The 27,108-nt window shown below is 41.0% G+C and overlaps 1 protein-coding gene across 1 annotated transcript in view; it reads left to right on the top strand.

The window, feature by feature from the left end:
• Positions 1 to 27,108, top strand: part of LOC109920174 (neuromedin-K receptor-like) — a 62,106-nt gene that overhangs the window by 1,904 nt on the left and 33,094 nt on the right. The window contains exon 2 of the mRNA XM_048619732.1: positions 9,275 to 9,404. Coding sequence (XP_048475689.1) covers positions 9,275 to 9,404 — 130 coding nt within the window. The remainder of the gene's footprint in view (positions 1 to 9,274; positions 9,405 to 27,108) is intronic.

Here is a 27,108-nt window from a genome sequence, read left to right as displayed (position 1 = left end):
TCTGATGCTGCTTGGCCTGCTGTGTTCATCCAGCTCTACACCTTGTTATCCCAGACTCCAGCATCTGCAGTTCCCACTATCTCGTCTTTCAGTTTCTGATCTGTTTGGTGAAATCTCGACGGCAAAATGCTAACTGGTTTACGGCTCACATCATTATTAATGTGAACGAGATGGTTCGCGCCAAAGATAATTTCCCCTAGCCTGCACATTCCTAGACACCATGGGCAATTTAGCATGGCCAATCCACCCTAACCTCTTTGGGCTGTGGGAGCACCCAGAGGAAAGCCACGCAGACACGTGCAAACACCACACAGACAGTCGCCCGAGGCTGGAATCAAACCCAAGTCCATGGTGCTAAGGGACAGCAGTGCTAACCACTCAGCATTTTTTTTAAAGAACTTGCTGGATTTGCTCATTACTGGCTGATTTCACAGAAAGTCAACTTTGGTAATAAACAGGACAAATACCTTCGGCTATGCTTTGGAGCAAAGGAAAAGGAGTAAGCCTGTCAAATCTCCTGGGCCATTCAATCAGATTATGGATAATTACACACGTCACACCACTTCCACTACTATCTCCATATACCTCCATGTTCACCACTATCTCCATATACCTCCATGTCTAATTAGTTTCCAGAAACTGTCTTGAACTTAATCAATGATTGAGCTTCATCTACCTTTTAGGTAGAGAATTCCAAAGATTTACTATCATCAGACTGAAGAAATTCCTCCTCATCTCAGCCTTAAAAGCCATAACCCTTATTCTGAGATTATGGACCCTGGTTCCCGACTCACCAGCTGGGGAAAACTGTTTTTTAAAATTACTTTGTTAAAACCCACCTCTCTGGCCAGAAAAGGAAATAAAAATATAAGGTGATATGTCTTTTATGGCAGAAGTTTGGATAGGCTAAACTTGTATCATTGGAGTTTAGAAAAGTAGGATGTGACTTGATTGAAACATACAAGGTCCCAAGAGTCTTGGCCAGGTTGTTCCACGCTCTTGCCAGCTTTACCCTTCACTCTAACAGGAACATAATGCCTCTGAACTCTTGTTATACCACTTTTAAGAGCCTCCCCCTTGTCAGTCATCCCTTTACCTGTGTACAGTCTACTGCAATCAACTTTTGAAAGTTCTTGACTCATACCATTAAAATTTGCCTTACTCCAATTAATAACTTTAACTTTTATGGAAGACTTATCCTTTTCAATAACTATTTTAAAACTAATAGAATTATGATCACTAATTTCAAAGAATTCCCCTTCTAACACTCCAGCCACTTGACCTGCCTTATTTCCCAAAAGAAGGTGAAGTTTTGCTTCTTCTCTAATAGGTATATTTACATATTGATAAAGAAAATTTTCTTGAGTACATTTAATAGGTTCCTCACCATCCAAGCCATTAACAATATGCCAATCCCAGTCAATGTTTGGAAAATTAAAATCCCCAACAGTTACAACACTATAATTCTTACATATATCTGAGATTGCTCTAAGCATTTGTACCTCAATTTCCCTCAGACTATTGGGGGCAAGTCTATAGTACAATCCCATCAAGGTGATCATCCGTTTCTTATTTCTAATTTCAACCCATATATTTTCACTGGATGATCCCTCAGAAATATCCTTTCTAAGCACAGTGGTAATGTTTTCCTTAATCAAAAATGCAATTCCCCCTCCTTTCTTGCCTCCCTTTCTATCCTTCCTATAGCATCTAAAACCCAGAATGCTGAGCTGCCAGTCCTGTCCTTCTTTCAGCCAAGTTTCTGTAATAGCTATGATGTCCCCGTCCCATATTCCCATACGTGCCTTGAGTTCATTAGCCTTACCTTAAGACTACTTGCTTTGAAATAAATGCCACTTAATTCATTAGAGTTGTCTTGTTCTCTAATTTGTTCTTGTCTGCATTTTCTAATTAATTTGTTCTTTTCTGATTCAAAATATCCTCATCTGTCTTTCTATTTTTACTACTGCCTAGGAATCCCCCCACCCTGCCTCTCTACTAGTTTAAAGACTCCCAAATTAGAACTAGCAAATATCCCTGCCAGGATATTGGTCTCTTTCCAGTTCATTTGAAACCCATCCCTTTTGAACAGGTCTTTTCTGGAACCTAGTGATCCAAAAATCTGAATCCTTGTACATTACACCATCTCTTCAGCCGTTAATTTATCTGCCCTATCTTTTCATTCCTACTCTCATTGGAACATGGCACCAGGAGCAAACCATGGAGAAAACCTTTGAGGTTCTTCTTTTTAACCTTCTCCCTAATCTCCTATATTCACACTGCAAAGCCTTAACACTTTCCTTAACTATGTAGTTCCTACCAACAACTTCCAGTTTCAAACTCTCCCCTGGAACCAGAAAGGCAACATAGTATTCTAGATTCATAGTAAAGCTTGCAGAATCTCCTGTCTGTGCCCTGACAGGACAGTTCCCTATAACGATTATTCTTTTAAATCTTGACAAACCCCACTTAACGTAAGATTCATTTCTAGTACCCAAGATCTGAATGCCACTTCTATTTTACTCTGAGACAGTATCCCCCTCAACACTACCCAAAACGAAACATCTATTTGACATAGGAGTAGCTACAGGAGACTTCTGAACTACCTCCTTACCATTCCTGACAGTCATCCATCTATCTGACTGATCCTGCTGTGTAACCACCTCTCTAAATCTACCAACTGTTGAAAGGATGTTTGGGTCTTGAGTGTGTAACAATCAGGAGTAATCCATTTAAAACAGAGATGAGGAGAATTATTTTCTCTGTTATGGTCATGAGTCTTTGGAACTCTCTTCCTGAAAATATGGTGGAAGCAGAATCTTTGAATATTTTAAGGCAGAGGTAGATAGATTCTTGTGAAGGGAAAGTTTATTGAGGAATGTGGAAATATGGAGTTGAGGTTACTATCATATCAGCCATGATCTTATTAAATGGCAGAGCAGGGTCAAGGGGCTAAATGGCCTGCTCATGCTCCTGGTTCAAATGTACTCAATATGATACCTTTATGTTCTGTTAATATTCCTTTCTTCCCCCTCTCTTTCCTGTCCATAATCCAGTCATTCCCTTTTACTTTTTCTGTTGTCTATCTAACTTGTCTCCAATTCATTCCTCTGAATCATTCTTCTATTTCTCTTTCAATCCTTAAATCCCGTTGATTAATAAACAAAATTGGTCCTGCTGTCAGTTCATGCTTTGCGCCTTTGTACTTTGTGCCTTTACCGTTCTTACCTTGCCCTTCTAATCAGTTGTACTGTAAAACATTTGGTGCTGAAAGGTGCATGGAAATGCTTAACTAATAACACATTTGAGGAAGATCAGACCAAATTTTTGCAGTTGCGGTCATTGCTAATGTATGCAAACACTGTGATTAAGAGGCATAGCACATTTACAGGTGAAAGCAACTCAACTTACACTACTAACCAGGAAGAAGACATTGTGGACATCAGGTACCACCCAGCACTATTATACATTGGGGCAGAGGGGTTACAATTAACCAGAAACTGAACTGGCTCAGTCATACAAATACTGTGGCTTCAAAAGCATGTCAGAGCTAGGAATGCTGCAGTGAGCAACTCACCTCCTGTCTATCCAGTGCTTGTCCACCATCTACAAGGCACAAGTCAGGATTGTAATAGAATACATACACTTGCTGCACAAGTCAGGATTGTAATGGAATACAGATACTTGCTGCACAAGTCAGGATTGTAATGTAATACACTCCATTTGCCTGGGTAAATACAACTCCAAAAAAACTTGAGTAGCTCAACACCATCCAAAACAAAGCAACTCATGTTGTTATTGCTCCATCCACTACTTTCAACATTCACCCTCTTCATCACCAACATATAGTGGCAGCATCTATAAGATGCCTTGCAGTAATTCACCTAGGGTCCTATAACAGCACTTCCCAAACCTGTAATCTCCCACCTAGGAGGACAAAGGTAGCTGGTATGTGGGAAAACCACCCCTTCAAAATGTTTGCCTCCACACCACACATCATCCTGACTTGAAACTGCATCACAATTCAATCAATGATCCTGGGTCAAAATCCTGGAGCTCCCTACTTATCAGCACTGTGGGTAATTCATGAAGAATAATAAAAGCTTTGGAGTTGATGCTGAGTTCTATATGTGAAAGTGAATCGAGTCTTTGCAAATGATGGCTCAATTCCAATATTAGCTTTTTTCCCATATGAGAAACCCAGTCGTTGGCTCTGCTAAAGTGGACACGAGTAAGCAGATCGAGTCTTTCTGACTTGAATTGGAGTTTTCTAATATGATACTATGTTTTCATTCCCATCAAAAGAACCATTAGACCAAAACATCATTACAGTATAGACAATGTAATTAGAATGAAATAAAGCAATGAAGCTGGACTTTGAATTGAAAAAGATGCTGATATCCATTCAGGACAAACTGAATATAATATCATCTCAGAACTGGAAAATAACATACTTTTTAAGAAGTTGGGATACCTCGAGTGAATATTTGCTGGATAAATGTGCATGTGGAAAATTCATATGTCCACTGTCTTAATGACAGATCCAAAGTTCCCACCTTGCCACTGAATAGAATTGTACTGGTGCCTAATAATTAATTGAAACAAAATAATATTACAACGCCCTCAGGTTTAGTTTTCAGATGTAGGTATAGACCTAAGGATATATTAGCTTTGGGTGCATATGAAACTTATCAAAATGAGGACTGGCTGTATAAAACTAGATTGTATTCACTTAAATTTTAAACACTGAGGAGTGATTTAATTGAAACGTCTAAAAGATTACACTAATTCATTACTGAAGATACAGAGAAATTATTTTCTCTGGTGAGGGAATCTGAAATGAGGAGGCACGATTTTAAACAGATAACTACTGTGGGTCATTCAGGAATGATATCAAGTAGCACCTTTTCACTGAAAGAAATGGGAAACTTGTGTCCCCATAAAGGCTGTGAATGCTAGGATAGTTGGATCCATCAGGAATGAGACCGATGGAATTAAGTCGAGTGATGAATCAGGGATGTGGTACAAAGATGGGGAAAAGGATCGGAAATCCACCTGGACATAACTGGACGTCACAACAGACTTGAGAAACTAACTGTCTTACTCCTGTACATACGCTCCTATGACTGCTAGAGTCATAGTTCTCATGAGATGGATAAGATACCCCATTCATGACAAGCTGGGATTATAATTGTACCTCTGAATCCCATCCTTAATTGTTACACCCAAGGTTGGAGTGTTACATCTGTAACTCTGATGACCTTTTTCACTTCCCCCAGACCCAGATTAGTCTTCAATTTAGAGATGCAGTCAGAGCCACAGTTTTACCGTGCTCTCTGTCAGGGTCCCTTTCCCTGGTGGACACAGTGTTCTCCAATAACATGTACAGGCTCATCCTGCAACACCCAGCAATCAGCCCAAAGGTATCCCATCTTGTTGCAATGGAAGCAACCAGGTGTTCAGGCATCATTCCAACCCTCAGCACCCTCCTTCTGACCTGAGTGGTGGATCTTACTTCATACCCAGTTGTCTCTTCTTGCCCTTGACTGTTTGCCCTCATTTTTTCCCCTCCCAGCTCTATCTTTCTCAGATATGTGCGGTTTTCTTTCAGATAGAAGCTTGTAGATGAGCGCATAATCATTACCTACTTTAGCTGCTTGTCTTGCTGTTGAAATCCTTTGGTCCTCTGTGTGAGTTCTTATGGATGTCAAAAGAATTTTAATTCCTAAATGAGAATCACAACCTTGGTGGTGTCTACTTTAATTGCCACATTCAGTGATCAAAGGTCAGTTGTCTTACCGTCCCAAACTCAATGTAGGTCTACCCAGGCTGCTTCTGGAAGTTTTGAGATTTCTGAATGTAAACTTCAATGAGCAACTTGGGCAGTGAATTTCACCCTTTTGGCCATCTCCCAATCTGCAGACTCCTCCTCAGAAAGCACGGCATTAACTTCATGATCTTTGCCAGTCAGCCTGCCCCACATAAGCAGTGTCAAGCTTTCTATGGACTAACTCATTTGTTGGGCTATTCTTTCAAACAAAATGAATAACACCTCTACATCCTTTTACAAACTTTGGGATGGCTTTGACAAATTTAAACAGCTCCATACTTAGCCCTGAATTGCAGACAGATCTTTACCCATCAGAACTTACACTGAATTCAAGGGCATTCACCTATTTTAGTTCCAGACTTTTTAAATTGGAATTTCTCACTCCCTCTTTCTTTGTCCTCTTCTTTTTCTTTAAAGTTGCACTTTCTCACTCTCAGTCTGTCTCCTTTCCCACTCTCTCCTATTTTTATCTTTAAAATGCTTTTTCTGTTTTCTTTTCACCTCTCTTCTCTATGAAATTCTAGTTCTAACCTTTTCTGTTCTAACTGAATCTTTGCCATTTGTCTGCTTTCAGTTTTACACTTACCTCTTGCTCTCCTAATGCAACATCCTGATGGTTGAGCACTAGCTTTAGGATTTCTTTTCTTAGTTTTTGATAGACATTCTATCTTCAACTGCCCAGCCATACTTTTCAGTTCATCAGTGAAGAATGCCTTTAAAGTATTAAAATCTATCTGCTGCACACTTGCTTTAAAAGTCGAAATTTTAGTTAGTGTGACTTTTTACATTCTGAAAAGGAAACCTTCACGTTTTTAAATAAATGCCTAGCTTCCAATTATGCGTCATTGTCTAAAGGTTCAGTGTTGGATGAGCCCCAAATATATGTGTTCTGACCAAGACTGGAGAGCTGCACTGTTTTCTTTTCTAGTCACAGCAAATTTTAAGTGTAACCAGAGCGGTTTAGTTGGTTTATTACCAGAAACAAACTTACTCAAAGTTGCAAAACTTTTTGATACAGAGTTTGGATCATTCAAACATAAACAGAAATGTCTGGAGAAACTCAACAGTTCTGGCAGCATCTGTGGAGAGAAAGCAGAATTACCATTTTCGAGTCCAGTGACCCACTTTGAAGAACTTTCTTCAATTTCTGGTTTAGTATCAAATTTCCACCATCTGTAGTTATTTGTTTATTTTGGATTATTTAAATACTTACATGCATACCTTTTTAAAAATATAATTAATTCACACATTCAAGGATGGGTAAAACAAAGCAACGAAAATTTTGCAGGGTGTTAACTTTAAAGTACTTGGTCAAGTAATAGTTAAACTTAATGTTTAAAAAGAGGATAAGTTATGGATGTCCCAAAGAGTATTCTGATCCTGAAGCTATCCTGCACACACAAGTTGGTACTGGGTGCCTTCCTGGAAAGTTGTATGTGGGTGAATACTCTTTGCTGGTGGGGCTGATTCAAAGAAAATCCTCTTCAGGTACTCTTGAGTGGTAAAGACGACTGTCTCTGGGTTTTCAACCCACAAGAAGCTACAAATGAACTGTGAGGGAGCAATGGATTGTTGCTATTCAGGCATGTCAAATTCTCATTCACTGTGTTAAAAAAAATGCAGAAGTTATATCCCACTCTCAAACTGAGCTTTGTGATTGCTTTCTGAAATTTTTCCAGACTGTATGACTCCAACTGAGCTCCTTGCTTCTTGCAGGTGCAAGTTTGTTGCTGTTCTATCCAGTGCCTTTATATTAGCAAAGTGTCCTTTGTTTAAAAATTCAATACATTTTATACAGTCCACACAATCTTTCAAACATTAATATTTGGATCACATTTCTTCATAACAACAATGGCAATTTTTTCAAAGCAATTTGCCTTATATACTGACACACTGTACACACTTTTTAAATTCAGTTTGCACAACGTGCTGGAGTGAATTACACTCAGCAATCTTAAGAGTCATCTTCTGTCTTTGCTGCCCAGTAGTAGTCTATTTTTCTAAGCGTAGAAGATGGAGAAATCCAGGAATTCAGAGCCAATTTGGAAACATTTCCAGATGGGTCTCACTGTTGAGAGTGTAAAGATTCTGGATGACACCAACAAATTTGTGTTATTTCTGGCTAGGGACCAGTAACATTTTTCTTAAAGTGGACTAAGTCTGAAATCTAGGGGAGTTTCTAAGAAAGTAAAGCCTCAATGTTCCATGGTTTTGAAGAGATGACAATCAACTTTACTGTTCAACATTAGAATAGTTATACAATTTATAATAGAAACACAACTTGTATTCCACTGTCCGGGTGTTAACATATGCTAAACGCAGGTAATAGATTGTGATCAAACAGCCTACAGCACATATCAAATAATAAATGTGATAAACATAGATCCAATGTTTTAGATTTTGCAGCAGTTTCCTCTAAACTTTAGAAACATGGAAGCAGGAATAGTCCATTCACTTTGTCAAGCCTGCCCTGCCATTCACTACAGTCCCAGCTGATCAATGCTTTTACTCACCCACTTCCTATAATCATGTACAATCAGAAATTTATCAATAATCATGGTGATCAGAAATTTATCAATCTCCACCTTAAACATACTCAAAGACTGTGCTTCCATACCCTCTTGGGTACAGGATTCCAGTTTCCTGTCTGTTAGCCAATCGTTAATCCATGCCAGAAGATTACCTCCTTACCAATGATCTTTTACTTTTATAACCAGCTTTCTGTGGGGGACTTTATCAAAAGCCTTCTCAAAATCTAAGTATACTATGAACAAAAACAAAGTTGCTGGAAAAGCTCAGCAGATCTGGCAGCATCTGTGAAGGAAAAAACTGAATTAACGTTTCGGGTCCGGTGGCCCTTCCTCAGAACGGTCTGCGTTCTGAGGAAGGGTCACCAGACCCGAAACGCTAACTCTGTTTCTTCCTTCACAGATGCTGCCAGAACTGTTGAGCTTTATCAGCAACTTTGTTTCTGTTCCTGATTTACAGCATCTGCAGTTCTTTCGGGTTTTTTTTCGAAGTGTACTATGTCCATCGACTTATCAATTTTCTTAGTAACAGCTTCAAAGAAAATTCCAATACATTCATCAAACACAATTTTCTATTCACAAATCCATGCTAACTATGCCCAATCAGATCATTATTATCAGATTTGAGAATAGCTTCTTCCCTGCTGTTATCAGACTTTCGAATGGACCTCTTAAATGTTAATTCTGATCTCTCTGTCTCTGCACCTTCTGTGTGGCTGTAACACTATATTCTGCACTCTGTTCTGCTACCCTGATGTACTTTGTATGGTACAATCTGCCTGTATGGCATGCAAAACAACACGTTTCATTGTATCTCAGTACATGTGACAACAATCAATCAATAAATAAATCATTATTCACCAGGTCTCTATTTTTCCATCCTTTATAGTAAATTATGGCATTTTCCCTACTACAGATGTAAGGCTAAGGGATCTATAGCTGCTGTTTCAGCTGTCTTTCCCTTCTTAAAGAATGTGGTGACATTTGATATATTTCAATCCACAGGATTTATTCCAGAATCTATAGACATGGCATCTGATAACATGGTAGGTCTTCAAATTTCATTGAACTTCACAAAGGATTATAGTTCTTTACTTTTATTAATCTGGGCTTGGAACTCTCTCTCAGGTACCATGCTGTCATGGACTGCATCAATAACTGCCCCAATTCTGATCAGTCACCATCTTTTTTCTGGGTCAATGTTTGGCTAGTCTTCCAAAAACTGTACTCCAGTACTTATTCACAGACACAGCTCCAGCTTTTCACTAACAACTAGCTTTACTGTTAAAATTAAAACTTCCCTGGGGTTTTTCCCCAAACTCTAATCTTCCTCAGTTACTTCATCTGTTTGTAGCCTTTTCACTGCTCCCTCCATTGTCTGCTGTATTGAATTATTCTTTCAACTCCTAGGGCTTTTCTAAAGCCTTGACTCCAGCACCAGCTGTGTATTAACTCCTGGAATTTCTCCCTGAAATCTAGCTGCACCTAAGTCCTCAAGTTTAGTTGCTTTCCCAACAGTACACCTTAAAGCCACACTAGCTAGCACGGAGTCTATTTTGTTCTCACTCCCTTTCACCCGTGTACCCACTGACCAGCAGTCCCTCTGCCTGTCAACTTTGTCGACCTTGATCCTTGAACAGTACTGAATGACAAAATGCAACAAGCCCCATTTCTATTTCTAGGTGCAATTGCCTATAATACTTTGGAACAGTCAAAATAACAATCCTTTGAGAGTGCTCTGAATGTTACATTCTCACAGAATGTGGGGCCTCTGCAACACAAAGAATATGAAAAGAGGGATTCATCATAAGCCAGAACATGACCATATTAATGCGCTTTGCCTGCAATGATAGCCTTTTTTTTGCTAGGCTGCAGGCATTAAGCTAGAGCTTGTAATGATGTTGTGGTAGTTGACAAAGCCAAATTCACTGGGATTATTGAAATGAGATTCAAATTGCTAATACATGACAGAATAGCTTCACTAGAAATAATGGAAGCATGCATCAATTGTAAGATTTTTAGAGAAATAAATATACACTTAAATGATTTTTCACTTATGCATATGACAGTATATAGCTCCTAGCTATGGTAATTCTGCATTTTTTATGTGCCTGTTGCATTAGTATCAAATGCGCCACCAATACCATTTATTTGACGATACAGAGTAGGAGTTCCAAGCCTAGAGGAAATATTGTGTTGAAACAGCGCAGTTGCTTTCACAAACATCCCCTGATAATTGTGAGAACTGCAAAAAAGAGATCTCTGGACTAATGAGTTATGATGTCCTTTGGCACAAATGATAATTGCTGCAAATCATTCTGTTTACTCAATGGTGCTACAGTTCCTGGAATTGTATGCTAGCTTTAAGTGCATCTAAGTGCCAAAATCCTGTGTCATAAGTCATAACACTGTAGATGTTTGCTTGTGTACTTGTACATATATGTGTGTGTGTTAGTAACTGCTGCCAATGGTGAATTCCAAATTATAACAAAGTCATGTTCACTCTTTAATCCATCCCATGAGATTAGTACATTCCTTGTATTTCTTCTGGTCTCACAGTGTCTGTTACCATTGTGCACTGTTGACAAATAATAAGCATTGCCATGCAACACTGTGTTTTAATAGTCTTTTTCAAATATTACTTCTGTTACTATTAAAATCAACATTTATTGCCTGTTCCTTCTTGCCCTTAAGAAAATGGTAAGCATTCTTGAATCACTGCAATTTATTTAAAGTTTTTCATGGATAGAGCAGTAACATTGAGGAAGATGCTTTTACAGACACACCATGTGCTGAAAAGAACAGCTATTGCTTTAAATGAGCTCTTCAGAAGGACTGGTAGGCTGCAACATTTCAGACAGTGTATTCTGTCTGTTGTTTGGAAGCATCACTGGAACAAATTGAAGAACTAGCCCTGGTAACCAGGCACATGGAAAATCATTGTTGTTTTGCTGGAATCAACATGATTTTACACATTCATTCAGGAATTTTTGAGAATTTAACAATCCAGGCAGATAATAGTTGACTCATAGGCTAAATGTCTATGGATCTTTAGAAGACATTCAAGAAAGTGCCATGCAATGGGTTGCTACGTACCACTAGGGCTGATGGGGTTGCTGGTAATATATTAGTATGGATTCAGAATTTGGTAGTGGGCAGAAAACAGAGTAGAAGCTATTTTCAGGATGATGAGTGATTCTAGGGGAGTGTCACAAGGATCAAAGATCGGGACTCAGCAATTTACAATTAACAATGGTGTTTCAGATAAAGGGACCAATTAATAATACGTCCAATTTACAAAGATGCAAAACAAGATAGGAAATTATGCCATAAGGAAGACATAAACATATTACGAAAGGATATAGGTCGGTTGAGATTGAACAAGAAGGTGGCAGATGGATTATAGTGTGCAGATGTATGAAATTAACCATTTTGTTAGGAAGAAAAGAAATGAATATTTTTTACAAGGTGGAAGAAGTGTAAATGTTGGTATTCAAAAGGACTTGATATCTTTGTATAGAGTCACAGAGAGTAAATAGGTACAGCTACAAGACTTCCAGGAGGACAGTAGAAAGATTTTAGGAATGTACTCAAAGTATCCCTGAAGAGGCCAAACACTGTCACTGACTCATCGCATTCACTGGCTTGTCATTGACAAAAATGGAACAGGATCATTCAGGAATGCACTGAACACATTGAGAGACTTCAGGACCACAGAGGTAAATTTGAGGCATCAGAGGGAGCACAAAAATACTCACACAACCAAATAACTCCTCTACACGACCCTTCAATCATCACCTGCTCTGCATGTGGCAGAATCTGCAAATTGGCCATCTCAGAAACCATCAAACTGGAGTGGAAGTTAGGCATGCTTGATCCAATGAGGCTACCTGAGGACATGATACAGAAAGCTTTGCTTTGCAGATCAGTTGGTTTGAAAAATTCTTTTGAAGCTATTCTTCTGGTTCGGGAGAAGTAGGAGGATGTGGAAATGTATTGGTCTTGATTACCGATGGTTTGAAACCTCAAAGTTATTTTAAAAAGACTGTGCATTTGTTTTATTTGTTTTGTTGTGACATGACCACCGCAAGTTTGTTGAGCAAACAACTCATACTGGCCAACACCACATCCCACTGGTTATTCAAACTGTTGTACTCCTTAAAGTGTGCCATTAATCTCAGAATAAGGGATTTGGTATATATGACTGAAATATGATCTTACCCTGAGTGAAACTTTTGGAATTGTAACCCAGGGGCCTATGGATAGTTAGGGGCTGAGTACATTCAATACTGAGATGAAGAGGTTTTTAGGCATCAGGGGCAGTCAGTAATATAGGGATATTGTGGGAAAGTAGAGTTGACAGAGAAGTTTAGCTGCAAACTTGCTGAATGGGAAAACAAGTTTGAGGGTGCATATGACCTACTCTTGCTCCTATTTGTTATCTTGGAGTCATAGAGTCATTCAGCACAGAAACAGACCCTTCAGTCCAACTTGTCCATGCTGACAAAGTTTCCCGAACTAAATTCGTATCACTTGCCTGCATCTGCCCCATATCCCTCTAAACCTTTCCTATCCATGTTCATATGCAAATGTATTTTAAATTATGTAACTGTACCTGCATCTACCACTTCCTCTGGTAGTTCATCCACATACCAACCACCCTCTGTATGAAAAAGTTACCCCTCAGGTCCCTTTTAAATCTTTCTCCTCTCACATTAAAATTATGCCCTCTAGTTTTGAACTCCCACACTCGAGGGAAAAGACCTTTGCATTTACCTTATCTATACCCCTCATGATTTTATAAACCTCTATAAGGTCACTCCTCAAACTTCTACGTTGCAGTGGAAAAAAGTCCCAGCCTCTCCATTTAACTCAAACCCACCATATCCAGCAATATCCTGGTAAATCTTTACTGAACCCTCTCCAATTTAATAATATCTTTCCTATAGCAGGGCAACCAGAACAGTACACAGTACTCCAAAAGTGGCCTCACCAACGTCCTTATGTAACGTCTTATATAACTGCAGTATAGATATGTTGAACTGAAACAATCAGTGATTATCCAATACTAATTTAAATATGGTGAATTTTATTACCTCCCACCAATGCATTCAAAGGTGAGTGACACATAAAATAAAGCTACCTTCCTGTCTACCTCCATCTGACCTTTACGTTCTGGGGTTTGGGTAAGGCATCAGGTAGCCCACGTCCCCCTAGGTCCATTGAGGCCCTTAGGTGGACCATCAACTGCCATTTAAAGACCTCATTGTGCCTCCTCCTCAGTTTCCCTGCCTGAGGGATAAGGCCGAATCAAGGTGAACCACTTGGCAGTTTTGATGGCGTGAACTGCTGTTGGACAGGACACTTTTGGGGGTCCCTTGTGCCAATCCGGGGCACACCCCCTTTGACTCTTCCCCCTGGATTCTTTAACCCGGATTGCACCCCTACAATATTCCTCCTACCCTTCTCCCTCTCCTGGCTCCAGTGAAGTTTGTCAGCCTTGCATGCACAAAATCCCCAGAGTTACTCAAAATCAAACAGACATCTTCGGGTTTTTTTTTGCGTGTGGACTGGTTAAAATCCCAACGGTATCCATTACGTTCACCTGCCACAGCTGGGACTAAGAGATGCTCACAATGTGATTGGCCTTCAGTTTTCTAGTGTGGAACTACCTGTCAGTGAATGGTGGGAATCCCAGAGTACGTTGAGGCTGACCCCAGCGTTTCATTGTTATAAGAGATGTCCACAACAGACACCATGTTGTAAGGGGAACATTTGCTAAATGTTCAACCGAAAGACGCATAAAGGTCTTGAATCAGAAGCTGCCAACAATCCCTGTTCTAGTGCTAGTCTAAAACTTACTCATACTGTTTGGTTAAGGATAATCATGTAGTAGCCTTGGCCGAAGACACTCATTCTTGAGCAACAAGAAGGTTACAGACTATTAGCTTAGCAAATTACAGTAAAATGTTGTGGAGATGGATGAAACCCTGAAGAGCTATGAACATTTTTCAAACTTCAATTTCAAAATGTGTTTCTTTTTAAAGTGGACTCCTACAGAAAAATAAAACTGCAGATTCAGCGCTTTCTGATAAAGTCTTTGTGGGACCCATGGAATGTCTTACCTGTAGAATATCAGGGAGACATTAAACAGAGAGGAACAGGAGGAGGTAATGAGGTGGCTGACTATTACCCCTGTGCACCCCACACTCCCACCACCCCTGTCCCCCATTCAGTGTCGGGTCAGTGATGATGATCGATGACCCTCACTACTCACACTCACCAATGTCCTTCATTTCTCTAATGTCTTGCACCCTTACATAATGAATTATGCCATCATGATCATGTCCCCTCTGCACCTTACTATGCTACCTCCAATCCCCACAACTGACTTTCCCAATTTACCGCCACAGCAGCAACCTGATTTACTGCCTTGACTTTCAGTGAACGGACTCCCGGGACTAACCATGACTTAGAAAGACCGCCTGACAGATCAGTGACCAGACTCTTATTTGATATCTGTTCCTCTAACTGCTTGCATTGGACCTGCACAACTAACCATAGACCACCCTTGGACTGTAATGGTACAGAACCCCTGGCCCTGACCAGCCCAAGTGGCCAATTGACTGTGTTCGAGCTGAGATGTTGACTACCCTTGACTGACGCTGATGGCATCTGCTGCCGAAAGGGTGTCTCCCTTGACCTGACTGAGGATTATTCTCTTTAGACATTGAGACATGACATGACCATTTAGTTGAAGCAACAGCAGTGTGTTTGTTACCTATAATGCTGGCGCATATTGTACGTGTGAGATTGACTTAGCACGTGCTGTGCAGCAACATGTCCACCCCCTTGAGTGATCACTGCTGACAAACAGGACAAGCTTTATGTCTGCCCTAAAAAGGCAAGTCCAGACAGAAGTACTGTGAGCCATTGCGCTCTGACTGATGGGTCACAGCCCAAAAGGGCAAAGCAAGGCAAAAGATGCTGTGAGCCCCGAGGGAGGTGCAAAGTGAGTGGGCACTAAGAGAGCAAGTGAGGAGCTGTGGGATGCAGCCTGGCCAAATCCATGAGATGAGCGTCCATTCCTGCATGCAACATGTCCTTGCAGCATCATTGCAATGAAATGTGCCACCATACTCCAAAGTGCAACGCTGAAGTACAGGACCTATTCTAAGTGGATCGGAAATGTGCCAGGATGATGGTGATTGTGGTGAGGATGACACATGTCAAATATCAAGGTCCCTGGACATGGGGTAGGTCTGGTCGACGCCAATAGTGTGTTTGCTGAGCGGTTGCTGTCTAATGTCTAAGATGGAGACCGAGTGGAGTAAGTGGTGAGCTGGAGTTGCCAGGCAACTGCTTTGACTTTCATATCGGGAATTCTCAGCGTCTCGTTGCCATCCAGCAGCTGGGAGAATGGGAAACTGTATCTTAATGAGGTGAGATTCAGTAAGAACGAGGATGTCCATGCGTGCAGATACACCTCCCATTACCCACAAATGATAATCGCATCTCACTCTTCAACACTTGGCTGGAAAATAGGACATTTTGGTCCCAACATGAGAAGATCCTCTCCGAACTTTTCATCCAATTTTCCCAACTTTCTCACCATGTCCCACATCGTTCAGGGGCTGGAAAGATTCCACCTTCAACGTCCGTTGGCAAAGCCATACAAATGTTCTCCAGTAAACCCTTTCAGGCCAACTACCTATTTAATCATTATAACCGCTGGGTTGTCAGATTTGAACTCAGCAAAGTGCCAACTAAATTTTAGGTGGAAGTGAGGCAGATAATCAATCCTTCAATCCATAAGATACATAAACTTTATCAAAAGAAAATGAGATAATTAAACAAAATGAAACCAAAAACTGATTGAATGTACTTATATCTTTCTATTGTGTGCATTTTGAATAAGGCTAACCGTAATGCAAGAAAAAATTGGATATCACAGATAAATAGCAAAGACTAAAAAAAATTTAAGAATGAATATTTGTTTAATATAGCAGTAATACAGAAAAAGAAAATTAAAGAGTATTGAAGAGGAGGTTAGCAGACTTAATAAATATAAAGAACTAGCAATGACTATAAACGGAAATAGTGCCAGGTTTTATAAGCATTTAGAGTCATAGAGTCATTGAGTCATACAGCACAGAAACAGACCCTTCGGTCCAACTTGTCCATGCCGACCAGATAATCCAAAATTAATCTAACCCCATTTGGCCCATATCGCTCTAAACTCTTCCTATTCATATGCACATCCTTTTAAATGTTGTATTGTACCCACCTCCACCACTTGAACAGTGTAAGTTAAAGATTCGGACCACTGAGAAATGAGGGAGTCCATTTTGTACTTGCATGAGATTGAATTGTATTTATTTCACTTTCTCTAGAGGATGATGAGTGTGGGACTGTAAGAGGAGGGTTTGGGAGAAGGCAACTGGTCACAAAGGAGCACGGTTTACGCTTTGGCTACAGTTGCCAAAGCTGAGCATCAATTACGTCCAAAAGTGCTTGTTTTGAGATGTGCTTTCATTCAATCAAACATATTTACATTTCCCAATTTTAAAATCTGTCATGAACCAGTGTAATCTGGCACCATTTTAGAATTTTTTTACATGTTTTCTTTTTAAAGTATCCTTTGAGCAGCAACTTTATTAAAGTTTAATTAATATAGCTGAGAATGAGTGTTTAAAAAGTCATAAACATTTTTCATTAGTTCAGTTGAATCAGTGTTATCATTTGTGACTATTCCAACTTTCGAAAAAACTTAAAATGACAAACTATACAGAACCAATTCAATAGGTTACTTACAAAGTACCTTCCAAACCTACAGCCACTACAATCTAGAAGGACCAGGGCATTAGATACATGGGAGCACCATTATCTGCAAGTTCCCCTTCAAGCCACTCATCATTATGACTTGGACATTATCACTGATCTTTCCCTGTTGCCCATCCAAAATCCTTAACAGCATTGGGTGTCTACCAGTACCAAACCGATTACAGCGGTTCAAGAAGACAGCTCACCACCATTCCAAAATCAACTAGAGATGGGCTACGAATGTTGGCATAGCTTGTGAGACACAGATCCCCTAAGTGAGTTATTAAAATTTTAATTACGTTGGTGTATAGTTATCTTAAATTAAAATAATTATTCAAAACCTTTTAAAATCTGCCAGCACGTCCATGCTTCCAAAAAAATTAGCCTCATTTTGAGAACATCCTCAAGTAATAAAGGAGACTAAATTTCTAAAAGGGAAAATTAAGGAGACTAAAATTAGAGAATACCACAGGCTGAAATCACTGTTGAAGTTTTAGGAAGGAGGACAGAGCCTACTAAACAACAACAACTCGCTTTCATGCAGTACTTTTAACATGGTTAAAAAGAAGTGATTTCATAGGAATGTAATCAAAGAAAAATTCACATTGAGCTAAGGAAGGAAATATTAAAACAGATGACCAAAAGTTTAGTCTGAGGTAAGCGTTAATGAGTTCTTCAAGAAACAGGGAAATGTGGAGAAGTTAAGGTGGGAATTCAAAACTGTGAGACCAGAAATGCAAAGGCATTACCACCAAATGGTTGAAAGCTGTCATCTATGACAGCTACTGTATGACAATAAACATAAAAGGTTAAGGTGCAAGGCTGCAGGATTAGTAAAAGGTGTATTTTCGAAACCAAGAATGGAGATTTGAAGCTGGAGTCAAATAAGCATGAAGATCTCGATGGATGAAAGAACACAGTGGAAAAAATATCTAGATGTTAGAGGACACACTCCACCCTCTGCTGAAAAGGTTTTTCCCTCATATCCCCTTGAATTCTTCAACCAATTGCCTTGGATTTTTGCTCTCTGGTAATTAACCTCTCCTGCAAGGGAAACAGGCCTTCCCTGTCCACGCTTTCTAAGCCTCCAATTAATGTTTCAGTAGATTTGGATTGGAAGAATGCAGAGTTATTGCAGGCTGTAGGGCTGTAGGAAGCTACATGAAAGTATAGGGTGAGGACACAGAAACACAGAGTTGAATTTTAAAACTGAACTATTGATGGACCAAAGGCAATTCCAGTCAGTGAAATTGGAGGTAATGGAGAACAGGAATTGGTGCAGGTTAAGATACAGGTAGCACAGCTATAGGTGAGCTCTCAATGGGTAAACAATTGGAAGCTGGCCAGGAGACCACTGGAATTGCTGTGTCTGCTTATAACAGAACCAAGGAGAGATTTTCAGTGGTAGATGAGCTCAGGCAGGGGCAAAAATGGGTTGCTTAACAGAGCTGAAAATAAAGTGCCTTTATGATAGACAGATGTAGGTTGGAAGCTTAAATAAAAATTAAATAAGATTCAATAAGCATTAAATAAGAGGCTAGGTTTGTCCAGCCTGAAATAATGGCCAGGATAACTGAGATGGAAACTCAGTTTCCTGTGGCAGGAACAAAAGGTAAGATCTTTCCGATGTTTAATTGGAGGATATTGCGACTCCTCCAAGTCTGGATTTTGGACAAGCAGGCTGACAAATCAGAGATAGTTGTGAGGAGAGAAGCTCATGATGAGACAGAGCTGGGTGTGATCAGGTTACATGTGGTGTGGGTGATGTTGCTGACTCCAGAGGTAATGGTGTAGGGTCAGGAAGAGAAACCATTGCAGGAGTTCTCTCTTTGCCTACAACTGGATAGACAAGTGTGAAGGTGGTCAACTGTGTGGGCAACCATGTCAAAGGTTGTAGACACGTCAAGACAAATGAAGAGGAATAGTGCAGCACTGTATCAGTGACAGAGTATTTGTGACTTTACCTACTCATCAAAATCTTGCTGTGTCTAATTCTTATATAGTACTAGTTCTAGTTAAAATGTGAAAATTTGTGGCATAATTCTTCCAGTTAATAACTGGGAATTCATTTTTTTAAAAAAAGTTACAATTCTCCCTTCTGATTGTCAACTTTCACCCAGGTACTTGAGCACATAATCTATAATGTTACGAGGTACAATACTGAGGGGGTACTACCTATCATCTCTAAAACTGATTGTTCTGGTCATTGTCATTATCATTAATTATTGTGTGACCTTGCAGTATGAAACTTGACTGCGGCATTCCCACACATGACAACTGTTCAAAAGTACTTACTTGACTAATTCATTTGGGTTATACTGATTTTGTGAGAGGTACTATGTAAAATCAAGCTTACCTTTGCTTTTATAAATAGAAACCATGCCTGTCCTTGGTCCTGCACCTGTACCTGTGACTGAAACTAGTGTTGAATTCCTCTTTCTGGTGCAGTTACACCAGCAGGGCTGGGTCAGCTCCAAGGGAAGAACATAAAACCTAAAGGATGGATTTTCCTAAGCCCACTGTTTGGCTGAGTTTTGAGAATTAAAGCATATGGTTCCCATAATATCTGATCTCAGAAATCCATCAAAAAGTACTCAGATTTGTACATTTCATGTATAGGCCCCTTGTATGTGATAGAATGGAAGTCATGACAGAAAAAATTAATTAGGACATAGCTGGGGTATAATGTGTAGTTGTAAAAATTCTATTATCAGAAGACTGTTTTGAGTTTTCAGCTCAAAGCTCAGAATTGCAATGTATTTTGTCAGTTTATGTTCTCAATGGGTGAGCCATGGCCTTATGTATCATAGAAATGTGGATTGACAGGATACACAATGATACATTGTAACAGGAGTAGGCCATTAGCTCCTCGACCTCATTCTGCTAGTCAGCAAGCTTATAAGGAAGACAAATGGAATAATACCTTTATTGCAAAAAGATTGAAGTACGGGAGCCATGCTTCAGTTGTGCAGGGGTTTGGTTAGACTCCAACTGCAGTACTGTGTGCATTTTTGGTCTCCATTCCTCAGAACAGATATTAATGCCATGGGGGTTGTGCAATGAAGGTTCACCAGACTTGCTCCAGGGATGGCGAGATTGTCCTATGAAGAGAGATTGAGCAAATTGGATTTGTATTCTCCAGAGCTTTGAAGAATAAGAGGTGATCTCATTGAAACTTGCAAAATACTCAAAGGGATAGGCAGGTAGATGCAGTAAGATGTGTCTCCTGGTTGAGAATCTAGAATTAAGGAGGCATAATTTAAAAATAAGGGGTACCAGTTAGTTCTGAGATGAGGAGTTTTTTTTTACTCAAAGGGCTGTGAACCATTGGAATTCTCTGCCCCAGGGGGCTGTGGAAATTAACCCATGAGTATGTTTAAGGTAGAAATTGTAGATTTCTGATTGCCAGGGTTATGGGGATGGGTTGAGTAAAAAAAATTGATGTATTTGATCTGCCGTGATTGTATTGGATGGGAGTGCAGGCTCAATGGGCTGAATGGCCTGTTCCCATCTTCCTAGCACAGGGTTTTCTGTACCTCAGCCCCATTCAGTAGTGTTTGCTCCGTATCCCACAGAGGAGCTCTGGCCAGGATCTAGTTTCGCTTCCTGAAACTACAGAGCACCAGAAGGCTGGAAATTCTCACAAGGAAACAAGAGATAATTGCTGACTTCCTGAGGGTTTAAACAGTGCATCCTGCAGCACTTCTTTCAAGATTGATTTGATGATCGTTTCTGCCAAGGCCAACAACCATATAGAGTGACTGTCATACAGCATAGAAACAGCCCTTTGGCCCATCATCAACAAACACCAAACAACACCAATCCCATTTACCTGCACTTTCTCCATAGCCTATTATGCTCTGGCATTGTAAGTGTTCACCCAGATGCTTTTTAAATTTTGTAAGATTATCTGCCTTTGCCACCTTCTCAGACAGTACATTCCACATTTCCACCACTCTCTGGGTGAAGACCTTTCTCCCCAGATCCTGCAAATAACTTACTCCTCACCTTTAAACTAATGCCCTCTGCTCTAAGACATGTCTGCCATGGGGAAAAGACTCTCATGGTCTACCCTGTCTATGCCTCTCACTATTTTGTACCCCGCAGTCTGATCCCTCCTCAGCCTTCTCTGCCCAGGCAAAACAAACCCAGTCTATCCAGTCTCTCCTCATAGTTGAGACTTTTCATCTCAGGCAATATCCTGGTGAATCTTCCCTGCACCCTCTCCAGTGCAATCACATCCTTCTGATAGTGTGGTGGCCAGAACTGAACACAGTACTCCAGCTGTGGCCTAACCAATGTTTTATAAAGTTGTGACAAGACATCCTTGCTCCTATTTTCAATGCCCTGGCTAATGAAAGCAAGCATCCTTTCTTCATCACCCTGTGCTGACACCTTCAGAGATTTATGGACTCTTTGTTCCTCAATACTCTCTAGGGACTGACCATTCATTGTGTATATCCTTCCCTTATTAGATCTCCCAAATGCATCACCTCACACTTACCAGAATTAAATTCCACCCGCCATTGCTCTACCCAATTTACCAGGTGATCTATATCAGACTGTAGCCTGAGACCATCCACCTGACTTGCAACAACGCCACCAATTTTTGTGTCATCTGCAAACCTATTAATTATACCTTTGACATTCACAATCAAGTCGTTAATGAAAATAACAAACAGTAAATGTCGCAGCACTGAACCGTGCATTACATCACTGGTCACAGGTTTTCGATTACAAAACAACCCTTCACCATCACCTTTAGCATCCTACTTTCAAACCTATTTCGGATCCAGTTTGCCAACTTGCCTTGAATCCTGTGGGTTCCTACCTGTTCGACCAGCCTCCCATGCGGGACCTTGTCAAAGATCTTACTGTCAATTGTGTAAATCTAATCAACTGTAGTACCCTCATTAATATATTTAGTCACATTTTCAAAAAACTCAATGAAATTAATCAGACAGGAACTCCCTCCAACAAAGCTTGGCTGACTGTCCTTGATCAACCCCTGTCTTCCAAGTGTTGGCATCAAAAATAGTAGGACACCATCAAAAACCATTAATGAGCTGCGTATTTTGATTCTCATTGTCCAGTGATGTTGGTCAAGTTGCTATATAATAAATCAAATAAGAGGCAGTAGTGCAAGAATCCTCTGGGAATATAGCACTTTCAACGAAGCCCCCTTCTGCATGCTGCAGCTGACACCATCACTTACTGTTGGCCTGTTCTGCTCCTGGAAACAATGACACTTTCGCCACATTATTACAAAGGTTAGAAGTGCATATTATACAAGGCAATAAGGCAATTTGATTTCGTTTTTCGTTTATGAAAGACTAAGCATGTACTATATTTGAAGGCAAATTATATTTTGAAATTTGCAACAATAAAATCTATCACTGTTCTTGAAAATTTCAATTAAGCCAGTATCAGAGTTTGCTGGAGAAGGGAGATTTCCAGATTGCGACAAATCTTTGGGTAATGCATTAACATTCGTGGCAGTGAACTCAGGGGTGTTAGATTATGAAGATAAAACCAACAGAAAGATTGAAGATAGTTCACAAATGTTGAAGAGCAATGCTCTGAAATATACTGCCGCGAACGGAGCTGAATAACTTCTGGGTAACCCGAAGGTTGCAGGAACAGAGCTCATATTCCGCTCGGGAACCCTGCAGCCCAATGGTATCAAGGTGGACTTCACAAGCTTCAAAATCTCCCCTCCCTCTACCGCATCCTAAAACCAGCCCAGCTCGTTCCCGCCTCCCTAACCTGTCCTTCATCCCACCTATCCCTTCCTCCCACCTCAAGCCCCACCCCCATCTCCTACCTACTAACCTCATCCCGCCCCCTTGACCTGTCTGTCCTCCCTGAACTGACCTATCTCCTCCCTAACTCCCCACCTACACTCACCTTTATTGGCTCCATCCCCGCCTCTTTGACCTGTCTGTCTCCTCTCCACCTATCTTCTCCTTTATCCATCTTCTATCCGCCTCCCCCTCTCTCCCTATTTATTTCAGAACCCCCTTCCCGTCCCCCATTTCTGATGAAGGGTCTAGGCCCGAAATGTCAGCCTTCCTGCTCCTCTGATGCTGCTTGGCCTTCGGTACAGTGTTACATGTGTGTGGTGGAATTTTAAGATAATGAGATTCTTCACACTGTGGTGTTGGGGCAGTCATCAGTTATGTTGGGGATGACTGTCAAAGGAAGTCCATTGCATTTGTGTCATGTACATCGAACAATAACAAATGTAACTATGCCCAGGTAGAAAAGGAAGTGCTCGGATCATCCTCAGAATCAGTTTCTGTTGGATAAAAATTTCACATTAGTTACATATCATAAATCCCTTGTAGCTACACTGGGTCTAAAGTCTGTAACTGTGATAATTACAGTTTCAGGGATGTGGTGTTAAGATGTTCTTACCTCGCAGTATGACGACATTGTACATTGTAGTTCAAAGAAGAGTATAGGATGTCCCCAGTTTACAAACACTTGTGCTTACAGGCGCATCCTACACAGGGGTGTGGTCTTAACGAACTGACATACAAACACTTCCCACACGAGTGATCATTTTATCTTTTCCTCCATTCTGTTTCAATTTGCGTTACAAATCGACTTGTGAATGGACTCAAGAACAAAACCCGTTTGCAACCCAGGGGGGTTGTAGTACAGCTGATGCACTATCACATTTGCCACATGAGAATTCAGGTGTAAGCTATAAGAGTACAAACTTTACAATGGGAGCTTTGGATGAGAACTTTCCAATTGCCATAATTGAGTTGAAATTCTGAAGGACCTAGTTTTAAAAGGTGTCTATAAACTCCCTTTGAATGAACAGATAGAGCTTGACCAGTGTCCAGATGGGGAAATTCCATAGTTGATCCAATGAATTGTCATGTGAATATGGCTGCATGAAGTGGGATCCCAAGGTGGTAGATCTTAAGAGACAAAATGTTGGCAGAACTTCATACTGAGACACATATAAAGTTAGCAGTGAAAGTCTTAGCCGAAAGTAGTTTTTATTGGCCTGGTCATGTTCTAGAATCATGGCTAATGCTGCGATCTGGTCTCTCCGGGTCCAAAAAAGGTGTCAATTCTGCTTGTGATGGCCGTTTTGTTTCCCCCATCACCACCAGCTGTTTCAGTTTTGCCAGGACTGGATCTTTTCTGTATCTGAAGTCTCATATTGTCAGCTGTGACTGGAACAGTGACCAGAAAATTAAAAACCATTATGGAGTCTTCCAATGGCGGTACCACCGATGGTGTATCTGTCAGTAGGAGGCGCCTCAATGCATCCGCATTCACTATTTGGCCTCCCAGGCAGTGTTTTAACTTGTAATTATTAGAGCCCACTGCTGTATTCAGCCTAAAGCTGTGGGTGGCACTGCCTTGTCCTCTTTAAGTAGACGTAGCTGGGGTTTGTGGGCCATTATTATTACAAATTTACATCTGTAAAGGCATTGAACAAGCACGCTTCCCAAATACTTGCATGATTACAGAAATGCCATGCCAACTCAAAGACAACTGTTGTGAGCAAATTTCTTCAGAAGCATGCTTTACTCTCGTCACCACTGAAATAACTCCACGAAGGCCAGTATCCCATCACCAAGTCATCCTTTATTTACATGTGGAAAGTCCTTGACACTGATCCAGCTCCCTCAGAGCCAGCTCTCACAGTGAATAGGATGTCTGATAATCCTGTTTATATCTGTCAGACAGGGCTCCCTGATTGGATCAGGTTAACAGTCCCAATCAGGGAACATGTACTCTATAAGGTCCAAGTGGCTGACCTTGTTACAATCACGATAGGAGCCTGGGAAATATCGTCGATGTTTGTGCCACTAAGAGGTACTTCATTGAAATTTTATGAAAAAGTGAAACTGTCCATGTAAATCATATGATTCCAGTGAGAGACGATCCAAAATTTTCTGCCTGAGTGTGAACGAGTTTCAACTTTGGTGACTTCTGACCAGTTCCATAAGAAGATACAAGATTTTCTGTAAGACCTGAACTTAAACAGATTGTGCAAAATTTGGCTAAGCTGGATGGAGACCTTGTGAACCAGTTGTGAGGCTTAACTTATAGTTTTGAGCCAAGTTTTCCAAGGACTGGCAATCTCATGCAGATTTTTTTTTAATGAAAGAAGGGAGATTCTGATCAATGCACCTTTAGGCTTCCATTCTGATGGCTCTTTTGTAAATGCTCCCTCGTCACAGCAGCCAGCTGCTGAATTGTGACATTTAAACATCCCAACAGCCTCTTTGACAATTGCTGTCCAATATTAAGTACATCAGGTAAATGTGATGCTTGGCTGCTTAGAGGATACAGGACCACATTGGTGTGGTGCCAGGTGGGTAGGGATATGATGCCAAGGGTAGGATGTCAAATACATAGTGGGGAGGGTACCAGATGAGTAGAGTGCTGGGTAAGTATGGTGTCATCCTGGAAGTGTGCCACCTGAGTAGCAGGGGGAAGATTGCCAGGAGGATCGGATGCCAGCAGGGTAGGAGTACAGTATCAAGTGTCAGGTGGTGTGCCAGCTGGTGAGGTTGCTAGCAAGGGACAGAGTGGGATGCCAGGGATAGGATGCCAAATGAGTAGAACAGGACAGGACGTACATAATTAATGGTAAGACCTTGGGCAGTGTTGTCAAACAGAGGGACTTAGGGGTTCAGGTACATAATTCCTTGAAAGTGGGTAGACAGGGTGGTGAAGGAGGTGTTGGGCACGCTTGCCCCCTGGGTCAGAGCATTGAGCTCAGGAGTTGGAATGTCATGTTACGGCTGTGCAGGACATTGGTAAGGCTACATTTGTAGTATTGTGTACAGCTCTGGTCGCCCTGCCATAAAAAGGATGTTATTAAACGAGAATGGGTATGAAGAAGATTTATAAGAATGTTACTAAGACTGGAGGGTTTGAGTTATAAGGAGAGGCTGGATAGACTAGGACTGTTTTCTCTGGTGTGTGTAAGGCTGAGGAGTGACCTTATTGAAGTTTATAAAATCATCAGGGGCATAAACAAGGTGAATAGCAAAGGTCTTTTCCCTAGAGTAGGGGAGTTCAAAACTAAGGGACATTGGTTTAAAGTGAGAGGGGAAAGACTTACCAGGCTCCTCACTTGTCTTTGGCTGAAAGCTGGATTGTTATGTAGACTTCATCACATCCTGCCCAATCCAGGTTCCACTTCAAACTTGGCCTAAAGGCCCTCCACTTCTTCCTGTCACACAGGCCCGACCAGTCCCCCTCCACTGACACCCTCATCCGCTTAGCCGAACTCGTCCTCACCCTCAACAACTTCTCTTTCAATTCCTCCCACTTCCTACAGACAAAGGGGGTGGCCATGGGTACCCGCATGGGCCCAAGCTACGCCTGCCTCTTTGTAGGTTAAATGGAACAATCCCTCTTCTGTACTTACACCAGTCCTAAACCCCACCTCTTCCTCCGTTACATTGATGACTGTATCGGTGCCGCCTCGTGCTCCCACGAGGAGCTCAAACAGTTCATCCACTTCACCAACACCTTCTACCCCAACCTTAAGTTTACCTGGATCATCTCTAATACCTCTCTCCCCTTCCTGGACCTCTCTGTCTTTATATCGGGCAACCATCTAGAAACCGATATTCATTTCAAGCCCACCGACTCCCACAGCTACCTAGAATACTCCTCCTCCCACCCACCTTCCTGCAAAAATGCTATCCCCTATTCCCAATTCCTTCGCCTCCGCCGCATCTGCTCCCAGGATGAGGCATTCCACTCCCGTACATCTCAGTTGTCCTAGCTTTTCAAGGACCGTAACTTCCCCCCACTCAGTGTTCGAGAATGCCCTCAACCGTGTCTCCCACATCTCCCGCAACTCATCCCTCACACCCCGTCCACGCAATAAGAACCAAAAAAGAATCCCCCTCGTCCTCACGTACCACCCCACCAACCTCC

The sequence above is a fragment of the Rhincodon typus genome, chromosome 3 (genome assembly GCF_021869965.1).
Source record: "Rhincodon typus isolate 14 chromosome 3, sRhiTyp1.1, whole genome shotgun sequence".
Taxonomy (NCBI): Eukaryota; Metazoa; Chordata; class Chondrichthyes; order Orectolobiformes; family Rhincodontidae; genus Rhincodon; species Rhincodon typus.
Note: the sequence above shows the minus strand (reverse complement) of the source record. Positions and strands in the feature narration are given on the sequence as shown.